This window comes from Harpia harpyja, chromosome Z (genome assembly GCF_026419915.1).
Source record: "Harpia harpyja isolate bHarHar1 chromosome Z, bHarHar1 primary haplotype, whole genome shotgun sequence".
NCBI lineage: Eukaryota > Metazoa > Chordata > Aves > Accipitriformes > Accipitridae > Harpia > Harpia harpyja.
The window spans coordinates 99,845,048-99,865,883 of NC_068969.1; the positions used below are offsets into that span (position 1 = coordinate 99,845,048).

The 20,836-nt window shown below is 37.6% G+C and overlaps 1 protein-coding gene across 1 annotated transcript in view; it reads left to right on the top strand.

The window, feature by feature from the left end:
• HCN1 (hyperpolarization activated cyclic nucleotide gated potassium channel 1) overlaps positions 1-20,836 on the top strand; it is a 205,467-nt gene that overhangs the window by 8,453 nt on the left and 176,178 nt on the right. Inside the window, exon 2 of the mRNA XM_052777989.1 lies at positions 19,538-19,961. Coding sequence (XP_052633949.1) covers positions 19,538-19,961 — 424 coding nt within the window. The remainder of the gene's footprint in view (positions 1-19,537; positions 19,962-20,836) is intronic.

Here is a 20,836-nt window from a genome sequence, read left to right on the forward strand (position 1 = left end):
CCATAAAATCTCTGCTAATATCTTTTAATCTGATGATAGTCAGATTCAGGCAAGCTGCATGGTATTTTGCAATAATCTTATGGCCTTGGTTTGTAGTTCAACTGGAATAAGTCTGGAGTAGACTAGTGTTCAGAAAATGCTCATTTAATTACAAAAGAAATGCAGTCTGTTTCCATTATATATTTAAAAAAACTGAAAACAAACCCCAAACCCTTTTTTATTTATGCCAGTGAAGTTCCCACAACTGGAGTTGCATCATGTAGCTAAGAATAGGATTTTGTTCGTATTTTATTAACTTCTATGTTGTTTATGTGGATATCTTATCTAATGAAGCACGTTTTTTAACAAATAATTTGACACACTATTGGAATTTAGCATGCTGCTGATAATAAATTTTCTAACTCTAAAAATGTCATATTTATTAAAAACTCTTATTAATATATTTTGTTTTCAACTGAAAAAGCACAGGTTGCTTTATGCTCACAGTCAAAGCTAGGTGGGTTTTTTTTGTTTTGTTTTGGTTTTTTTTTGTTTGTTTGATTTGTTTTTCTAAATGATGTAATTTAAAATAGCCAATATACATAAAAATTGTTTTGACTGCAGGGTTATTTTTTCATCCAATTCTCAGTCTGAAATCCACTGAAGCTTACACTTGTGCCAAAGCTCCTGTATATAAAGAGCCCCACAGAAATAAAATGTACCCTCACAATATCAAATCTTCCAATTCTATATGTAGTGTACTCTGGTTGCGTCCAGTTTTTTTCTCTCCTGTCAGCAAAGTATGGAAGTATTGATGTTTCCTTGGCTGGTTCTGTTGTATCTTACAGTAACTTACCAGATCCTCCAAGAAGCACCTTTCTTTATGGCATGACTGCAGCAATAGGCAGTGTCATTCTGATATGATCAGAAGTTAAGCAAATCTGTCAACTGCAGTAAATTTAGGGTAGTATATCATAGGACCCTAATGATAAATGAGTATTCTAACTTGCTGTAGGTCAAAGCTATGGAAAATATACAGAACTTTTATAAGATACATAGAGTAAGATGTGTCCAACTCTACCCAGGAGATAGAATAAATGTATGGCTGCAAAACCATGGGGATGCAATCAAGCTTTCCCATGACTACTGAGAGGTTTTCCATCAGGCTCTTGAGTGACTTCTGTCCATCTGTTCACTCCAGGAGGACTTATGATTTCTGTCTGGTAGAGGAATTACTGTGAAACCAGTAGTAGGTAATACTACCCCCTAAAACATCATATTACTGCCTGACGGTACACACCTGCAAGCTTCTGGGTTTCCCAAACACATCCTAGGTTACAGGTTCCTTGGGGTGGCTGCATATGGCCTTGTTTGCACTTGATTTCTCAGTGAAGATAACAGCCAAGCTCGTCTGTCACTCTGGTTCACCTTGTCTTTAGTGCCAGACAAGCTCAGTAGTAACAAAGATTTCCTTTTCCCACTAGGGGTTAGTCTGCTAGACACAAACTTAAAATGTAAGTAGTAAAATAAATCAAGCATATACCTCAAGCTTCAGTTAATACTTGGGTACCTTTCTTGTTACCCACCTTACCAAGTATACTTCAGAGATGTCCTGTTTTTCAGAGCTGTGTGCCCAGTGATCATGGAAACTGTTATCTAGGTGACTCCCTAAATACTGAATCCTGCTTTTTCTGTCTTTTATTTGTAGCGTTTCTTACAGTCTAATTTTCAGGTAGTGAAATCCTGCTACAGACAACTTGCAGTTCTCATTTGAAAGTTAGCAAGAGCGCAGTGATGTAGACCCTGGCAGATTATTTTTTTTAAACAACGTCTCTTTTCCTCATTCTGTTTTTCTTTCTCCCTCCTGCATTTCTTCCTGAAGATATAATGAATTCCTTTATATAAATGGAAATGATGCATTGATTTTTATTATTTTAATTTGTTAGCTCTGCTATGTAGTTTTCCATTCTTACTGAGTCCGCTAGCTAGGAGATATTGAGCTGTTTGTTCAAACTAGCAGGGAGAAGTTAGCCTAGATATTCTTCATAGTGTCTTGGAGTTTGTAAATAAATATCTTGTAATAATTAAAATAAATATAATTGTATGCAAATTTTCTATTTCCCATGACTTGGGCAGGTTGACAGATCTCTGTTGAGAATTGCAACCTGATGCAATTGAACATGCTGTTACCATAGCCCTAGTAACAAGATACTTTGCTGAAATTGTCTCCTCAGCCCATTTGTTGCCAGCTTGGGAATTCTAGTGTTTCATACATCTATCACATTAAAGATATAATTATAAGAAACACACTTCTGTAATGCAAAGGGAATGTGGTATTAAGAGTACGCACTGCCAGATGGTAGGCAATCTAACCGAGCATTTAAAAAGGGTCAAAATCGAAAATGTCTGAAATCCAATGGCTTATTAAGCAATAGATGTTGCATGTGTGGGACAAGTGAGAGATAAGTAACCCAATTTAGGTGCCCACATGACCAAAACTGACTTTTAATTGCGTGCATTATGTCAGTAAATATCTGAAATACATGTTTTTACTAACTTAACGGTGTGTTGTGGTTTAACCCCAGGCAGCAACTAAGTACCACGCAGCTGCTTGCTCACTCCTCCCTGCTCCCAATGGGATGGGGAGGAGAATCAGAAAAAAACCCCCAAACTCATGGGTTGAGATAAGAACAGTTTAATAACTAAACTAAAATAAAATATAACAACAACAACAACAATAATAATAGTAGTAGTAATAATGAAAAGGAATATAACAAAAAGAGAGAGAAATGAAATCCCAGAAAAGACAAGTGATGCAAAATGCAGTTGCTTACCACCTGCTGACTGATGCCTGAGCAGCGATCCGCCCCTCCTGGCCAACTCCCCCCAGTTTTATATACTGAGCATGACATTCTATGGTATGGAATATCCCTTTGGCTAGTTTGGGTGAGCTGTCCTGGCCATGCTTCTTCCCAGCTTCTTGTGCACCTGCTCACTGGCAGATCATGGGAAACTGAAAAATCCTTAACTTAGGATAAGCTCTACTTAGCAACAACTAAAACATCAGTGTGTTATCAACATTGTTCTCACACTAAATCCAAAACATAGCACTGTACCAGCTACTGTAAGGAAGAAAATTAACTCTATCCCAGCTGAAACCAAGACAGTATCCACCCCTTGTTCTATACCATTTACATCATGCCCAGGTCCCACACTCTCCAGTACATCCCAATTAATCACCACCACCTTTCTTGTTTCTTAATCTATACCCACAGATATCATTCCCTCAGTCTATGGGCCATCCCTACAAAATGTTGAGTTCATTCAGTTCATGACTTTGGGCTTCATCTGGCATAAGTCTTTCTGGGCAGGAGGGATGATGCGAAGTCCACTCAGTTGGCAGAGCAGGATCAGGCTTTGGTGCGGTGTGGTGGGTGGGTGACATTGGATGCAGCAGAATGATGGCGGGTAGTGCGGGATTGTTGCATGCTGAAGTCAGTTTTGGTTCCATCGCTACTGCGCTTTGCTTGGTTTTATCAAAGTTCATTCTTCATTAATCTAAGTGATTCTTACTGTAATACCATTGATATAGCATATAACAATTGTAGTAATGATGACATACAGTGGCAGGGTTATATAGCAATTAACATCATACAATTTAATTTATTGGCTATTCTCACCTAAAATCAAACCCCCTTGAGGCACACATTGGAGTTCCCCATCCTTCCACAGCAGTCACCAAGTGCACCCAGGTCCTTGAGCAAACGTAATCGCATGAATGTGTTTGCCTCAGCCTGAGGCAGGAGTGACCCAGACTGTCTTCCCTAACATATTTTTTATGTGCACTACGGGGACTTTATCCCCTTCTACAGTAGGTAAAAGTTCTGACTGGGCAGGGCCACCCCGATTGTCAGGTCCTCTGGTGTTGACTAACCAGGGAGCTTTTGCTAAATGTGTATCCCAGTGTTCGAAGGTTCCACCCCCCATTGCTCTCAGTGTGGTCTTTAACAGTCCATTGTATCGTTCGATTTTCCTGGGGGCTGGTGCGTGATAGGGGATGTGATACACCCACTCAATGCCATGCTCTGTGGCCCAGGTGTCTATGAGGTTGTTTTGGAAATGAGTCCCGTTGTCCAACTCATTTCCTTCTGGGGTGCCGTGTCGCCACAAGACTTGCTTTTCAAGGCCCAGGATAGTGTTCCGGGCGGTGGCATGGGGCATGGGCTATGTTTCCAGCCACCCGGTGGAAATGTAGCGCTTGCCTTGGCGGCTTTGTGGGAGCGTGATATAATTGATTTGCCAGGCCTCGCCGTATTTATGTTTCAGCCATTGTCCTCCATACCACAGGAGCTTTAACTGCTTGGCTTGCTTGATTGCAGCATGTTTCACGTTCATGGATAACTTGTGCAACAGTGTCCATGGTCAAGTCCACCCCTCGATCACGAGTCCATCTATATGTTGCATCTCTTCCCTGATGGCCTGAGGTGTCATGGGCCCACCAAGCCATAAATAATTCACCCTTATGTTGCCAGTCCACATGCACCTGAGCCACTTCAATCTTAGTGGCCTGATCTACCTGCTGGTTGTTCTGATGTTCTTCAGTGGCCCAACTCTTGGGTACGTGAGCGTCTACGTGGCATACTTTTACAACCAGATTCTCTAGCCAGGACGCAATATCTTGCCACAGAGCGGCAGCCCAGATGGGTTTACCTGTGTGCTGCCAGTTGCTCTGCTTCCATTGCTGCAATCACCCCCACAGGGCACTTGCCACCATCCGTGAGTCAGTATAGAAATAGAGCGCTGGCCACTTTTCTCTTTCAGCAATGTCTAAAGCCAGCTGGATGGCTCTCACCTCTGCAAACTGACTTGATTCACCTTCTCCTTCAGCAGTTTCTGCAACTTGTTGTATAGGACTCCATACAGCAGGCTTCCACCTCTGATGTTTTCCCACAGTGCGACAGGACCTGTCAGTGAACAGAGCATATTGCCTCTCATTTTCTGGCAGGTTATTATACAGTCGGACCTCTTCAGCATGTGACACCTCCTCCTCTGGAGATATTCCAAAATCTTTGCCTTCTGGCAGTGATCACTTCCAAAATTCCTGGGCAATTGGGGTTTCCTGTGCAAGCCCGTTGTGTGAACAGTGCGACCCACTTACTCCACGTGGCATCAGTTGCACGATGTGTAGAGGAGACCCTCCCTTTGAACATCCAGCCCAGCACTGGCAGTCGGGGTGCTAAGAGGAGCTGTGTTTCAGTACCAACCACTTCTGAGGCAGCTTGAACTCCTTCATATGCTGCCAATATCTCTTTTTCAGTTGGGAGTACAGCGAGCCTCGGATCCTTGATATCCCCGACTCCAAAACCCCAGGGGTCGGCCTTGGGTCTCCCCGGGTGCTTTCTGCCAGAGGCTCCAGGTAGGGCCGTTCTCCCTGGCTGCGGTATAGAGCACATTTTTAACATCTTGTCCTGCCCAGGCTGGCCCAAGGGTTACTGCATGAACAATCTCCCATTTAATTTGTTCAAAGGCTTGTTGTTGCTCAGGACCCCATTTAAAATCATTCTTCTTCCAGGTCACTTGATAGAAAAAGCTTACAATCAAACTGTAATTTGGGATATGCATTCTCCAAAACCCCACAATGCCTAAGAAAGCCTGTATTTCCTTTTTATTAGTTGGTGGAGAAATAGCTGCTATTTTGTTGATCACAACCATTGGGATCTGACGACGTCCATCTTGCCATTTTATTCCTAAAAACTGGTTCCCCTGTGCAGGTCCCTGAACCTTATTTTGTTTTAACATGGTCTAGTCAGATCTGTTGTTATCTCAATGCTTTGGACCCCACATTGGGTGCCAAAAAAGACTATCGTGGTTTAACCACAGCCAGCAATTAAGTACCACATAGCCGTTTGCTCACTCCTCCTTGCTCCCAATGGGATGGGGAGGAGAATTGGATGAAAAAAATAAACTCATGGGTTGAGATAAGTACAGTTCAATAACTAAAATAAAATATAACAACAACAATAATAAAATACAATAATAATAGCAATAATAATAGGAATAATAATAATAATAATAATGATAACAACAACAACAACAATGAAGAAAAGAACTATAACAAGAAGAGAGAGAAATAAACCCCAAGAGAAGACAAGTGATGCACAGTGCAATTGCTCACCACCCACTGACCGATGCCTGAGCAGCGATCCGCCCCTCCTGGCCAACTCCCCCCAGTTTTATATACTGAGCATGACATTCTATGATGTGGAATAGCCCTTTGGCTAGTTTGGGTGAGCTGTCCTGGCCATGCTTCTTCCCAGCTTCTTGTGCACCTGCTCGCTGGCAGAGCATGGGAAACTGAAAAATCCTTAACTTAGGATAAGCTCTACTTAGCAACAACTAAAACATCAGTGTATTATCAACATTGTTCTCACACTAAATCCAAAACACAGCACTGTACCAGCTACTGTAAGGAAGAAAATTAACTCTATCCCAGCTGAAACCAGGACAAGGTGTTGTTTGAAATTTGGAACAGAATGTTAAATGCAGTGATATGCTGCTGGGTGTTGAAAAATTGAGTAGGATTTGTACATGTTCTTATTGTGTATTTATTGAAGTAGTGAATTTATTATGATGGCTGATCTCTCTGAAATGGAAGAAGAAATCTAAAAACAATTTGAAGGTTTTTGGTGTTGAAAAGAATTAAATCCAGGGCCTAATAATTGTATTATTTCATATGCATATTACTTAGCTAAATGTGAACTAAATATGACATAAATGATGACTGAATCCAATTAAATCTCCTTGGGTTTAGTTTGGTATTTAAAGGTATTAGCTATGAGTTTAAAATTCCTTGCTTCCCTTTAAACTGTCCTCTGTTCTTGTTTCCTGAAGATAGATTTTCCTGTAGTCCACCTGTATGCTGTGCTGTGTCATTCACATGCAGGCTAATTTTCTTCTGTCGAGAGATGATTCTCGTTAAGACAGGTCTGAGGAATGCTCCTTCAGTATGATATAACCTGTCAGTGTTCAGCAACTTCCACCACCACCCCCTTCATTCCCCAGGACTGTATGAACATTGCTTGATGTGACCATGGTTGTTTCTATCATTTCTAAGCTGCAGCCAACTTTACATTCTCCACAGGCTAGACCAAATTTATTTTTCTGTGGAAGGGATGGGAGAGCTCCAGTGAACTTCAACTCCCACACTTCTTCCTCACAGCATGACAGAGTTCAGACTTGCTTCAGGGAAGGAGAGCTAGCTTTATAGCCCAGGAATGCAGGTACCATGAATCCATGTAAAATGGTAGCAGATGTTCCTGCTGGGGCTACTGACTTGTAATTCCATAAAGTGTCACTGAATAGCAGCTCATCTTAACATTGAATATACATACTGATTTTATGCCATTGGCAAAATGAGCAAACGGAATATTATATTTAACTTGGTTTCATGCTTCCAGGACAAACTTTTCCATTTCTGGAATGGCTTTGAAAATGTCAGTTTTACCTAGTGCTCTGCACAGAGTGTGCAAATCTATAGGATGTTAGATGAAGATCTGAGATGGAAGTCAGGAGCGTATCTATATTTGGATTTCAGAATGAGCTAGGGACCTAGATACTTGTAAGCATCTGGACTCTGTGCCTGAACATCTTTCAGAATTCTAGGCATAAGGAACCATAAATGGTAAAACTGATTTTTAAAAAATGTCACCCATGGGTACTGTACATTTGCAGAACTAGTACATCAGAATAATATGAATATGCTTCATGTTCCATTTCTGCCATATTATATATTTTGATTTGCAGTTTACAGGTAAATATGTTTTCTAAGATTATGATGAAAAGTTCTATTAATTGTTTTCCACCCTCAATTTCTTGCTGTTCTCCACCAATGAATTATTAATATCTATTTGGCTGTTCTAATTATTACACATCTTTAGCTTAAACATGTTTGAATAGTTCACAACTCACTGTCCTCCAAAGATGAAACATAAATATTTGGCTAAATTAAATTTTGTCTTTCTGAGGAATATTGGCTTGTGGCTAAAACTTCTTCTGAGATCTCCAAAGTAAGATGTTTTCATTTGCTGAAAGCCAGAAACCTATTTATTATATTTAGACAACTTCATTTTGAGTGAATATGGATGGAAGATAAAGATGGACATCTGGTGTTTTATTCACCATGGTAAAGAGAAGCTCTTTTGTTTTGCTGTATGAGAGCAACAGTCTGTCTGTACATCTGTACATCTGTCTGTATGGGAGTAAATGGCTTCCTTGGTACTTTTGCTGTTGTTTATAGTTCAGGTCATAGGTCCCTGACCAAAGTTTCTTTGAGTGCTTATTTTAGAGCCGCTTATCAGTGGCTACGATTATAGGCAACTTTACTTGCAGGCAAACACTTTCCCCTGTCAACCTTAACATGTACTGTTTGGCTCATCTTGAGAGCAGCAAGGGGGCTGTGCCCCTGTTAAGGAATATGTCCTACTTTGTTCGAATGCCCAAAGATCGGAGAAAGAGCATTTTTGTACCAAGAGACTTCAAAGTCAATTGTGAAAAAACAAACACTCTACCAAAATATAAAGTGAAGTAGATTATTAAATAATTCCCTTTTATATTTTTTCTGATAAATATTATAGGTGAAGCATATAACAAAGGCTCCGGGTTAATTTGAATAAATTTTCAGATCTTGATATCTTTATCAATCTTTTATTTTTCAGGCTGAAAACTGACATGTTTTTCTGAAGCTTAAAGTGACTTCCCCTCTTTTTTTTTTAAAAGAAAATAAAGGCAACTGTGGAGGAAGAAACCTTTATCTAATATACATATTTTGTATAACAACTCTACTTTAGATGGTTCTGTCTCAATGAAGAGAGAATAGAATTTTAAATTAATCTATAATTGGTAATATCTTTCAGTGGCTCAACAACCGTTTCATATGACTAAATTAAAACAAAATTATTAACAAATGTATTTCAAGCCAATAATCTGCCATAATTCACTAAATACTTTCAACACATATTTTATAAATTTAATACATACTATTACTAGAAATGGATCTTGACCATCTGTTTCAGTGTTGTGTATTACCTGTGACAAAATGTAATGGAACTGCATATTTTAATTACAGCCAAGCGATGGATATGGCCTGCACTACTGCTGCTGGCAGAGGTGTACTGGAAGGAGAAAAGGCCTCATTGGATGTAAAGGCAATCTCTTGGAGTGCTTGATATTGCAGGTTATCTCCTGTTTTTCAGATCAAAAACCCCATTTTATAAATAAGTATATGTAGGTTGTTTTGTTGGTTTTTTTGGAAGGCATTTGATTGTTTGCTTTTTAAAGAATAACCAAAGCCATTTCATTGAAAAAACTTTCTTTGTTTCTTTATATTGAATTAAATTGCAAAAGGGCCATTCAGCAATCACATTCCATTACACTGACCAATGCTCATAAATGTCAGAGGCAGATTTTACATCCCCAGAAACTTGTTTTGTATTCCAAACTTCCACCTTTGCTGAGCTGGTTGCAATGGCAGTACATGAGGCTTTACTCAGGCCTGCTTGCCTGGAGCTTGCTGGAGCATTAGAGGGTAAAAAGACGATGAGGGGAGCAGAGGTAAAACTAACAAGATCACGGTTACTTAGGCCAATAACTAGAACATCTTTGAACATCATGTGTTCTCTTTCTTGTTTGCTTTGTTTGCTTTTCTGAGTTTTCCTTTTTGTTTTAAACAAGTGAATATCGGGTCTATCTGATCACTGCTCTGTCTAGCTACATAATTAGCTCATTTGTTTTGGCAATGCAGGCAGAACGCTATGCTGTCAAAAGGATGGCAAGACTGGAACGTGCAGTGTGTAAATTGGGAAATGTTAAAGAAATGTTAAAAATTACATTGCATCTGCTTAAATACTGTGGGAGGCAAATGGCTAGCAGAGAGATCTGGACGCAAGTTGAATAATGAAAAACATGGGGATTTCTGAATGTGGCTGGTACAAGGAGAGACCTGCAAGAGCTGCATTTTATTTCTGGTAGGGATAGGTGTTTTAGTGTGTGAATTATGAAATTATGGTAACGCTAATTTGTAAGTATGAAATAATGGTAAAACTGAATATTGAACTTCCTAGCTGAGCGTTCTCCTTCCTACCTGCTCATTAGTGCAGCGCTCCTAAGGTTCATCACCCTGTGAAAAGGGGTTCATATAAATACACATGGGGAAAGGTATAAGCAAGCTTGTGGAAGATTACTTCTTCCATTTTGTTTGCATTGCATTTTCAATTAGTTGATGTTTTAGATAAATTGATACAATGAATTCAGTGAATAGAAGTAATAAAATAACAATTCAATAATCATGCTAATACAATTTTCAGTGTGTATATTTGAGCATGTACCTGAACGTCTTCTGTATCTGCTCAGGAATCAAAACTGTTCAGCCCAGGTGTTGAAAGTGCAGAGTAATTTCTGTCCTCTGCTGGAGAGGATTTGAACTTGTACATTTACTTTGCATAGCACTTCTGGCATGGATATTTTCAATAACCATATCACCTCTCAGACTTGTTCTGCTTTGATGGAGCAAAAAAGTGAGAACACCTCTGCAGTCTAGTGGTTGCCTTCCCTGGGAGAAAGTTTTGGTTCCTGCTCTAGTTTATGTTTGTTTAGAGAAAGAGAACGTCAGCAGTGTACCTCACTTCAGAGACACAGTGTGGATTGGGGGTAACGAATTTCCCTGAGAGGCGGGAGATCCTGGGCTCAGCTGCCCACAGATATATGGCAGTCGAATGGATTTTCCAAGGCATTGGTGAGAGCTCTAGGTATTGAGCTGTTTTGCAAAAGGGGAATGCGCATGACATGACCCTAATTACTTACCATGTTGCTCAGTTGTGAATTTGATCTTTCTTTTTCCTTTGCTTTTCAAAAACTTTCTGAAATAGATTTTAATCCTTTTTCATCAAAGTATAAGTAAAAATGAAGAAAATGGTAATTTTGATTTGATTTGAACACCAATTCCTTAGTTTCTTATTTTCAGAATAAAAGTTACTAATATATGTTTCTAATACATAAATATTTTAATTAGATTTAATTATCTTTTGAAGCAAATTATTTACTGCAATGTGATATTCATGGATTACAATAAAACAACTTACTGATTCTTAAAATGGTACTTACAATTATATTAAAGGGGTTGAAATATCAGTACTATTTTTATATTTGAAGAAACAGGCTCTGGAGCCAAAGGTCAGCCATAAATAGTTGTAAAAGGGAATAATAATTTAATTTGATATATTTATGCTATCTCAATTACTTGTTCTTGAGTTAGAATCTTGTACATCTGTGTAGATACATAGGAGGTGTATAAATATTCAGTCATGTATATTTGTTTTCACTCATGGTGTAAGAGTACAAAGTTTACATGTATAATCCATCAGTTTGTTTCATACCCATCTATAGTTATTCTACACTTTTCTCATCTCTGATTTTTCCCTTCATGAATTTGAAGACTACCTCTTTTTTTTCAGTTTAAACATAGTGCCCAGTCTTGCCTTCAATGAACTTTTTCAAGAAATTATTCACCAAATTCTAATAAATGAAAATTTGTGTTTGAAGCTGCTTGTCCGAATGTACTGTATCTTTGTACAGTTATATTCACAAAGCCAGTTTTACCTCTCATTATCAGAATGAAATTGTTAGTAGTAGTATTTATGTCAAATACCACAAATCTCTGTGTCTTATGTGAACCAAGTTGACAGTCCTAGTCTTGGGTTTTTTGTCAGAGATGATAACTCACCTCAAAAAAGTAATTGTCCCAACTCATTTGGTGATCACAGGCCAGTCTCCTCACCAAACCCCATGACTGAGGTCTATCAATAGCTACTAAGCAATGTCTTCCCCATCATCTCCTTCTCTGAAAATAAGTAGAGAAAATGGACTTTTCCCCATGAGCAGACACTTTAAAGATTACACTGATAATTGAGAGATTGAATTGGTTAAAAAAATAAATCTATTGAAGAAGAATATTAGGTGATACTGTCTGGCTTTCTTGGTTTTGCCAGGGGATATGGGTTAAGTTACCTTCCTTTTCACATGACGCTTTCTTAAGAATTACAGAATGCTTCTCCCAATGTAAGCCTTTGAATTTTTACTTAGTATGGAGGCATCCTAAATGTCATGTTTCTAAATGGCACTCTTAAAATTACTGTCACTACAAAATTCTTAATTAAGGCAAGTGTTCCAACATGAGATATGAGATTATTTTGCAGCTGAAATATTTTTAGATCTGTCTCTTTCAAACTTTTTCTCATGCCTGTAGAGTGGTCATTTCTAATTTGAGAATGTGAATGGTATTTTATAGTGATCCACTACAGAAATTTGCTGACAGTTAAAGAATCAGTATGTGGCAATTTACAATTGGTTTAAGGGTTGGTAATATGAAACTGAAACAAATCAGTTGGAGTCCCTGCACAAAATGTTGCTTGACACTGAGAGGCTATGGTCTAACAGTTTGAACAGGGAGGGTGAATTTGAGGAAGGTATGTTACTTGTGTTTTGACGCATATTGATGCAGAAGCAGTCTTGATCTGAAATATATCTGTTTTGATCAGCATACAGGTCAGCATAGACAGATTCAACTTTTTCCAGGAGAAAACTCATTTGTGAGACCTGACTCTTCATCAGCTCTTCTTCCTAGCTGGTAGCTATTTGGACAGGAGCACTACCCTGCTTTTTCACCAAGGAATGGGGCTGAAGAAAGGAGGAACTGTGTAAAGATGGGGGATTGAAAAAGCAGCATCAAAACTCCAGTGACAGTGGTGCACTGTTCTTGCCCAAGATTGAGTGGAAGTCAGGCTTTAATTTTTTCTACTGTAGTTTAATATGTTTCTCTGGAGGAAAAGGCACTGCAAACATCAGATGTATTGAAGCACTTGCGGTAGGGGATTATTGGCTAAAACCAATGAGACTCATTATTAAATAATATTGCCATATTACATACATTTCTCTTTGTCCTCTCCTTCCTCCCCTCCCACATGCAATGAGGGCAACATTACTCCTGTACCTTTATTTCTCAGAAATCTGAGATTTAATTTATTAATGTGTGTAAAATACTATAAAAACTTTAGACAGAAGCTATTGCATGCACACCAAGAATTAAAAACCTTTTGATGAAATGTCCATTGCTTAAATATTAGTCAAATTTTTTGAAAATGTATATATTAGTGTAATGTTAATTAGTTAATTTTATAGTCGCTTTCTACGAACACTACTGTGATTTTCTTTTCTGGTAATCAAACCTTAGAAGCACTCAAGCTTTAAACCTAACCAAAGGCTGTAACCAAAGCCTTTTGAAAGTTGTAAATTGCTGATCATTGGCTTCACTAGACTCTGATCAGGTCTCCCAAGAGCTGCATTTATCTCATCATCTGCCTTGTGCATAGAATCACAACTGAGCAACAAATTGCAAATGTCCACTGCTAAGTGTGTTTAGTTATCAGATAAAACTCATGAAATCTGTTTGAAATTGTGCAAGTTTGTAATTTTTGGATAAGTTCTATGGCTATATGAAAAAGAAGACTCAGTATTGCTGAATTTTATTAATCTGTCTTTGAATTCCTTTTCTGCTACTAGGTAGGAAGTTGCATCAATATTTAAAAAATAACAGCAAGGCATATAAATTGGATCTGTAAGTATATATGGCTAACCTTGAAGTAAAGGATTTCAGTACTAGTCTGAAATCAAATGAAGATTTCTGGTGGTCTGAAAACTTCATTATTATTTTATTTTTTTGAATTGCTTTTAGTCTGAATCAGAATGAAACCGTAAAGCTGGAAGATTGCCAGGTCCAGCACTGCTCATAATTCAGGCAGGGGAACTGAGTTTTCAGAACACTAGCCTCTGCCTCATCCCAGACTGACCAGTCTCAGGTAGAGAATGCCTTTCTGCTGCTTCAGCAGGCTACCTGGCTAAGTCAATAAAAGTTCAATAAGCTTGATGTGTTTCAAATTAAAAAAGCATAGCAAATGTTGATGGAATTTTCACCTGAGAAGGTGTCACAGGCTTCTACTTAATAATACTTCTGCCCTTCAACCTCAGCACTTGAAGTATAGGAGATGCTGTTAGAACTCTACTGTAGTGTGTGCTTTACAATCAAAAGGGGTGAGCCATGAAAGGGACTCTCTTTCAGCCTTGCAAGATTCCTTGTTTGTGTTAACATAAGCTAAAAGCTGTCAGAGCAGAAATAGAAGAGAATAAAGAATATAAATCAACACTTTCAGGAGAACAGTTTGTCTTTTAAAAACAAACAACCAACCAAACCCAACCTTTTGTCTTCCTAAAGCTTTGCAAAATTAACTACATTCAGATGAGGAAAGCTTTATCCATGCAGAAGGACAACACAGCTGCAGAAGGAACCTGTTTGCTAGCGCAGAACTGGCTGATATAAAGAAGTGACACTTCACTAGTCATTTTAATGCATTTGTATTAATGTGATCTCACAGATAGGTTACAGCAAATTCTAAGTTTGGAAACTTTAAAGTAAAAAAATTGCTGCTGAGCCAACATCATGGAAGCACCCCACAAGAGATTTGCAACATTTAAACAGAATTTTTTCCATGGCAGATTTTTGAATGCAATATTTCTTGTTAAAATAGAAGAAGTTCATACTTAATTTGTGTGCCTTTTTCCCAGAAGCAGCATGTTTTCCTCTAGGTGTGTGTATGTTTAAGAGAGAGACAGACAGGCAGAATGAAAATGGATAGCTGGGCAGAAGGGAATATCCTCACTTTCAGGTTGTGGAAAAAAAAAAAAAAGGTGATGATTTCTGAGAAAGTTTTCAAGCACAGACACCTGTGCAGTCATGAAAAGAATTTGGTTCCCCTGAAGAAAACTCTCCCTTCTTCATGCTGCTGTTCTTACCAACACATCCCAGTAATTATCTGCAAGTTGCAGATGTTTTCAGGCATGTCTAGCTTTGCTCTCTCTTACTATAAGAATAATGTAGTTGCACAGTAAGAGAAATATGGCATGTCCTATGAGAATCGAATTCTGACATGGATAATATCAACTTCAGTGCTTGTTACAGTATGTTGTAGTAAAGTTTTAAGTTACTGTTATTTCTACTAAGATTGTTTTGTTCTGTATAGGACATTGATTTCTCTGTTAGGTGAACTGATGATCCATGAAAGCAAAAGAAATAAAGCTGTGTTTGAGGGTGAGATAAAAAAACAGTCAGTACTCATTTCATTGAGCATCTGCTAGTCAATCAAAATATTTAAGAAAAGAGGAGGTAAGTTTTCCATGGAAAGCTTGTGAAAATTTTTTACAGTTCTTGATCTCTGAATATGTAGAGTGAAATCATGTCTCTCATGCATCAGGCTTGGTTTGAAAGATACTTTACAAGCAATTTGGATGAATATCTTTTTCAAAGACCTTTCACTTTATAACATGACTGATGAGTATTTGTGACTGAATTTCATGAAGTTTTACTGGTATGTGTTGCTCTTTTTTATTAAATAATCAGACTTTTATGATCTTTCTGGAAACTTGGATAACTTAAGCAAAGCCCTGACTGCTCTGTAGCCTCAAGTTGCAGCACTCAGTGCCTTAGACATGCTGTTCACTCTGCCGTGTGGTTTGTGAGATCACTGACAACTTCTTCTGGGTCAATCTGGGTGTACCATAAGGATATTCATACACGAATACATATATAGTATATATATGCATATATATACTATATAATCAGTATATGTGAATATACTGATTCAAGGACATTGAGACTGCTGTGTCAATGGGCAGCAATCAGAAAATAATAAAGAAAGCAAATCTGAATGACTTTTTACACAGTTGTGTATACAGCAAATTATGCAGCAAATTAACTAACTTACAGCTGAAATTTCCTTCTTTAAGACTCAGTTTTCTGTGGGTTGGATATAGAAAGTGGAAAATAAAATGCCTGTTAGAATTCATAGTGCCTTCCTTACATTAAGCTTAGTACAAACATTGATTAATTAATACTAAGTAGTTTTTTATCGCTGCTTGAGTAGTCACTCATTTTGAACAGACTGTTCATCCTATCCAGGATAGCCTGTGGCAATAAATAAACCACCAAAGCTTCAGCACCATGTTCCAGAGCTGTAAAAAATACCTTGTTATTACCGTAAGTTTTGAAGTACAGATAAATTATGAGTGAAAAGATCACTGAAAGAGGGCTATGAATCCAACTAGTTTTATTTGACAATACCAAAGTAAAAATTAGAGTAATTTTTTTTGTTTCTGTATAAAATAATTCTTTAAAATTTAGAAAAAATATGCCTTAAAACTGATTTTTAAAACTTTTTTAATACTTGAAGACGTTTTTCACCTACAGATATTAAACCTCTGAGTCACTTTGAAGCATTTAAAAAGTTTCAGGAGTAGTTCAATGTGGTGTGGTGCTGATCTTTGTAGCTTCAGTTAAAGGCAACTAGGAGTAGCTGTATTGAGTTAGCTTCAGAGGAGCAGTAAGCTCTATAGGTGTTTGCTATGGGGCTAAGGTCAGGTCCTGCTTCTCATTATGAGCTCTCAAAGATCTCATTACCCCCAGGCTTTTATTTTTTTCTCCTCATTCTTGAAAAATTTGTGTCACAGGCCTATTTCTTCCTTGCTTTTTGTCAACATTTTATAATACCTTATGTAAATCTGGAACTCTGAGATTGTAAGTTTTCAATTTATAACCATCCTTGGGGGGGGTGGGGGAGGAAGTAGCAAAAAGAAATAAATAAGGCTAAAAATAGTTTGAAACAAAGGGCTATCTCTGTGTCTCAACAGCAGCTGCTTGCACTGTCTTGCGAAGCTTTTCAGCTCACTCTTGGTTACGTGAATAGTAGGATGTTCTGAACTGGTAGGCAAGGAACGCATTGTATTACTTTCAGTGCACAGGTCACAGAAGGGCAATGCAGGGAGTTGCATCTAGTTTTTCTCACCTGCAAGAAAAATATTGTGTAACATGGCCAACAGAATGGCTTTTGGAAACATTTTCCTAAAAGAAAATGGATGATTAATTTCTAAATAAAAAATAAATCATAATATAATAAGAGTTTTTCTTACTAACGAATCAGCTTATACTATATTGTGGGCTGAAATCAAAATACAAACCTGGTACAATCTCATAGTCCTTAGCATTCAATCTTATTTTATTACTGAAGCCCTAATGATACCACCTTTTCTGACATTCAACATCAGGAACTCTAGTGTGTTTTGCATCATTGCAGTACATAACGATCTTTGAAACTGTGGATTACTGTAGGATAAAAACACCTGGTTCTGTATTATATTTAATGTTGCCTGGTTGTTGTGCGGCTTTGGTTAGCCTTTGTTGCATAATTGCCCCCTGTGCTGGGGAATGTAAAGGTCAATCTGAAATCAAGCAATGCTTTGTTTAGGAGTGATCCACAAATATAAGTACACCTCTTGTGATTGTTTCTTAGTTGTTTTCCACACATTTTCAGGATTCCTTTGAGAGGTTTATTCTCCCAGAACAGTTTTGTGAGATATTTTGGTCAATAGCATTGTAAAAGTGTGTGTGGTAATTGTACCTGTAGATCATAGTAGCAGTGATATATGAATTTAGTGGTTCCTTCTGTGTAGTAATTCTAGATTATTGAAAAGGAATCTAGCACAGCAAGAAGCCTATTAGAGTAATTTAAAAAGATAAGAGAAATGGGGAAGTTTTTGCAGATAAGGTACAGATATGGTTAATACCATCACATGCTAAGCAAAAATACATACAGTCTGGATAAAACTGAATATTTATGGCACTTAATATTCACATTTATTATGAGATTGAAAAATATGTAAGACAACACATGTTGTGTTACACTGGGAATTACTTGTAAAGTCTATTTCATGCAATTTTTGAGTACCAGTTAAAGGTACTTTGCCATCTGCTCTCTCGGAAGATAGTCAAGCCTAATCTCTGTAGGTTTATCTATTCTTTATAAAGAATATTAAAACTGGGAATTCTCATGCCACTCTCAGTCCTATGCTACTCTTCCTTTAGTGTGTTCTACAGTTACAGTTAATTATTTATATTCTCAGATCAGCAATTTGTAAACTCAGAAGTATTTTCATGGAGAAATGTGAAACAAAGGGAATTTATAAACCTGGATCATTTGGCAAATACGAGAAGCCATCTCCAAAATCTAATGTAATCCATATGCTCTGTGCAAGTCTAGCAAAAACTAAACTCATGGTTCTGAAATGTTTTGTGGCCAGTTAAACTATTATTATTGTTGATCACCATGAACTTTTACTAAGATGAGGGTGTTTGTTGCATGCCAGGAGGCTGGTGCTAGTACAGAAGTGGCCTGGGAGTCAGTGCTGGAGTGGTGTGCTGGTGGCATGTCCATTATATGTCCACTGTGCAGTGCCCCACTGCGATGGAGGGCCAGAGCAGGGAGATAGTTGTGGAGCCATTGCTGCCTCTAGTCTTCTACGAAGTCTAATGAGTCCATGAGGAACTGTTGTTGACTGGTTTCTGTGGCTCTCCAAATCAAGTTTAGTTTAACAGATCATGTTCGCAAGCAGAACAAGAGGTCATGTATTGGGTTCAGGCTTTCTCAAGTTCAGTTTCAGTTCTTTTATTGAACAAGAATAACTTTCTTTGACAATTTAACATTTAGGAGTTACTGTAATTTTCTTAAAATCTGTTGGGTATATACTACCATCCCCTGGAAATCTTCCATCAGGATAGATGTATATTCTGTGTAACGGGTAGATTTACTCACCATTTCTATAATAGATACTGAAGCTATGAGTCTGGCTGTCTACCATTGGTATCAAGCACTGTTAGCAGCATTCTAACAGTGTGAAAGGGGAGCCTTTAGATGCTTCTGGAGCAAAATGGTGAAATGCAGTACCCATTTTATACTATGCAAATTGCAGCTATTATTGACCAGACTTCTTAGCTAGCTCTGAAAGAAGATAGACTATGAGATTATAAAAATGTATGAAAGTTCAAGTCAGGTTGTAGAAGTGGATGAAGGTTTTGATGTTATCTAATTTTTGTTTCTGTTTTTTGCTTCAGTGCTTTTTTTTCTCTTCCCGTAATTTTATTGCAGCACTGTAATGGTATGAGAACATTTGCAAAGAGGTACTTACATTTAATATGTTATCTGTTAGATATCTGGGTTTCCATTTGGACAGAAGCCTTAAAAAGCCATTGTGTTGCTGAAGCACTGCTGATTGGCACCAGACATCAGTTTTAGTTATATAAAGCCACTAATAAGTTTTGACAGGAGTCTGGATAAGTCTACTGAGTGCCACACATACACAGCTTTCAGATATGCCATGGAGTGATAAGCCATAGTACTGTCTTTATATTCCTGAGAAGGAAGGCACATAATGAAATGTATTAATTATTTTGTCTTCTTTACTGACTGTGAATATATTGAATGAGTTAAAACAATGAGAGTTTTCTTAGCATTAACAAAATGTTTAAGAATCTGGAGGTGAAGTTGGTGGCATGATAGAGACCATTTATCTAAGTGTGTTTTACCACATTACATCAACCATTCTGTTTCTTTCTTTTTTTTTTTAGGTTTTACTGGGACTTAATCATGCTCATAATGATGGTTGGAAACCTTGTCATTATACCAGTTGGAATCACATTCTTCACAGAACAAACAACAACACCATGGATTATTTTCAATGTGGCATCAGACACTGTTTTTCTATTGGACTTGATCATGAATTTTAGGACTGGGACTGTAAATGAAGACAGCTCTGAAATAATACTGGATCCTAAAATCATTAAGATGAATTACTTAAAAAGCTGGTTTGTGGTTGACTTCATCTCATCAATACCAGTGGATTATATCTTTCTCATTGTAGAAAAAGGAATGGATTCAGAAGTTTACAAGACAGCAAGAGCACTTCGTATTGTGAGATTTACAAAAATCCTCAGCCTGTTACGTTTATTACGCCTTTCAAGACTGATTAGATACATACACCAGTGGGAAGAGGTAAGATTTATACAGTTATAACATCATTCGTTAAGATCTTATTCCTACAAAAAACTAGTTGGGTCTCTCCGAAGAGCTACAGAAGAACCAGAATGGAATAAAGAGTTTTTACTCACAAATTAATGTAATTACATACAGGTGCTAGTAGAAAAGCCTTTCTGGAAAAAAAAGCATGGAGTAACTGTCTTCTCTCTGCTAACAACAGAGATCAAAAATATGTTTGGGACCGTCAGCACAATAAGCATGGATGGGCTCCTATTGAGAATATTAGAAATTTTAGCAACGACCAAAATCTGCATTTGAGTTTGGTGACTAGCACTTAAACTCATGAAGTTAATGCTCTTGTAATCACAGAGAACTTAAAATACCTGTTCATATTTTTCTATTTCAGGAGAAATTGAAACCATTTATAATTAAGTAGATTTCCTAGAATGCTCATTGTTTGAAGGTTCTATGTAGGCTGAATAAATACTGACCTTCTTTATAAAAATGGGTAGTTCAAGTTTTGAGTCATTGCCTTCTAAACTGTCAAGTCCACCATTTCCGGACGTGACCTTATGCTGCCTGCCAATTTGGCATGGTGACATTTCCAGGAAATTATGGCATTCCCCAATTTGGGATGCTCATGGCTAGGAAGTGTTTAATACTTTGGCACATACCACCATGATTCAGTCATTTCATTTCTTGCCTGTCCCCATTTCTGTAGTTCTAAATATCATAATATATTTTAAAAGGAAGTGCTAAAACCATGGGAAGAATAACTGCTGTTTTCTAAACCTTTCTTGCAGCAAGTGTAAAGAGAATTATCTTGTAAAGCATTTTCATGGAAGCACTATTAAAATAAGATTTGCATAATTTTATTTACCTACTTTGAT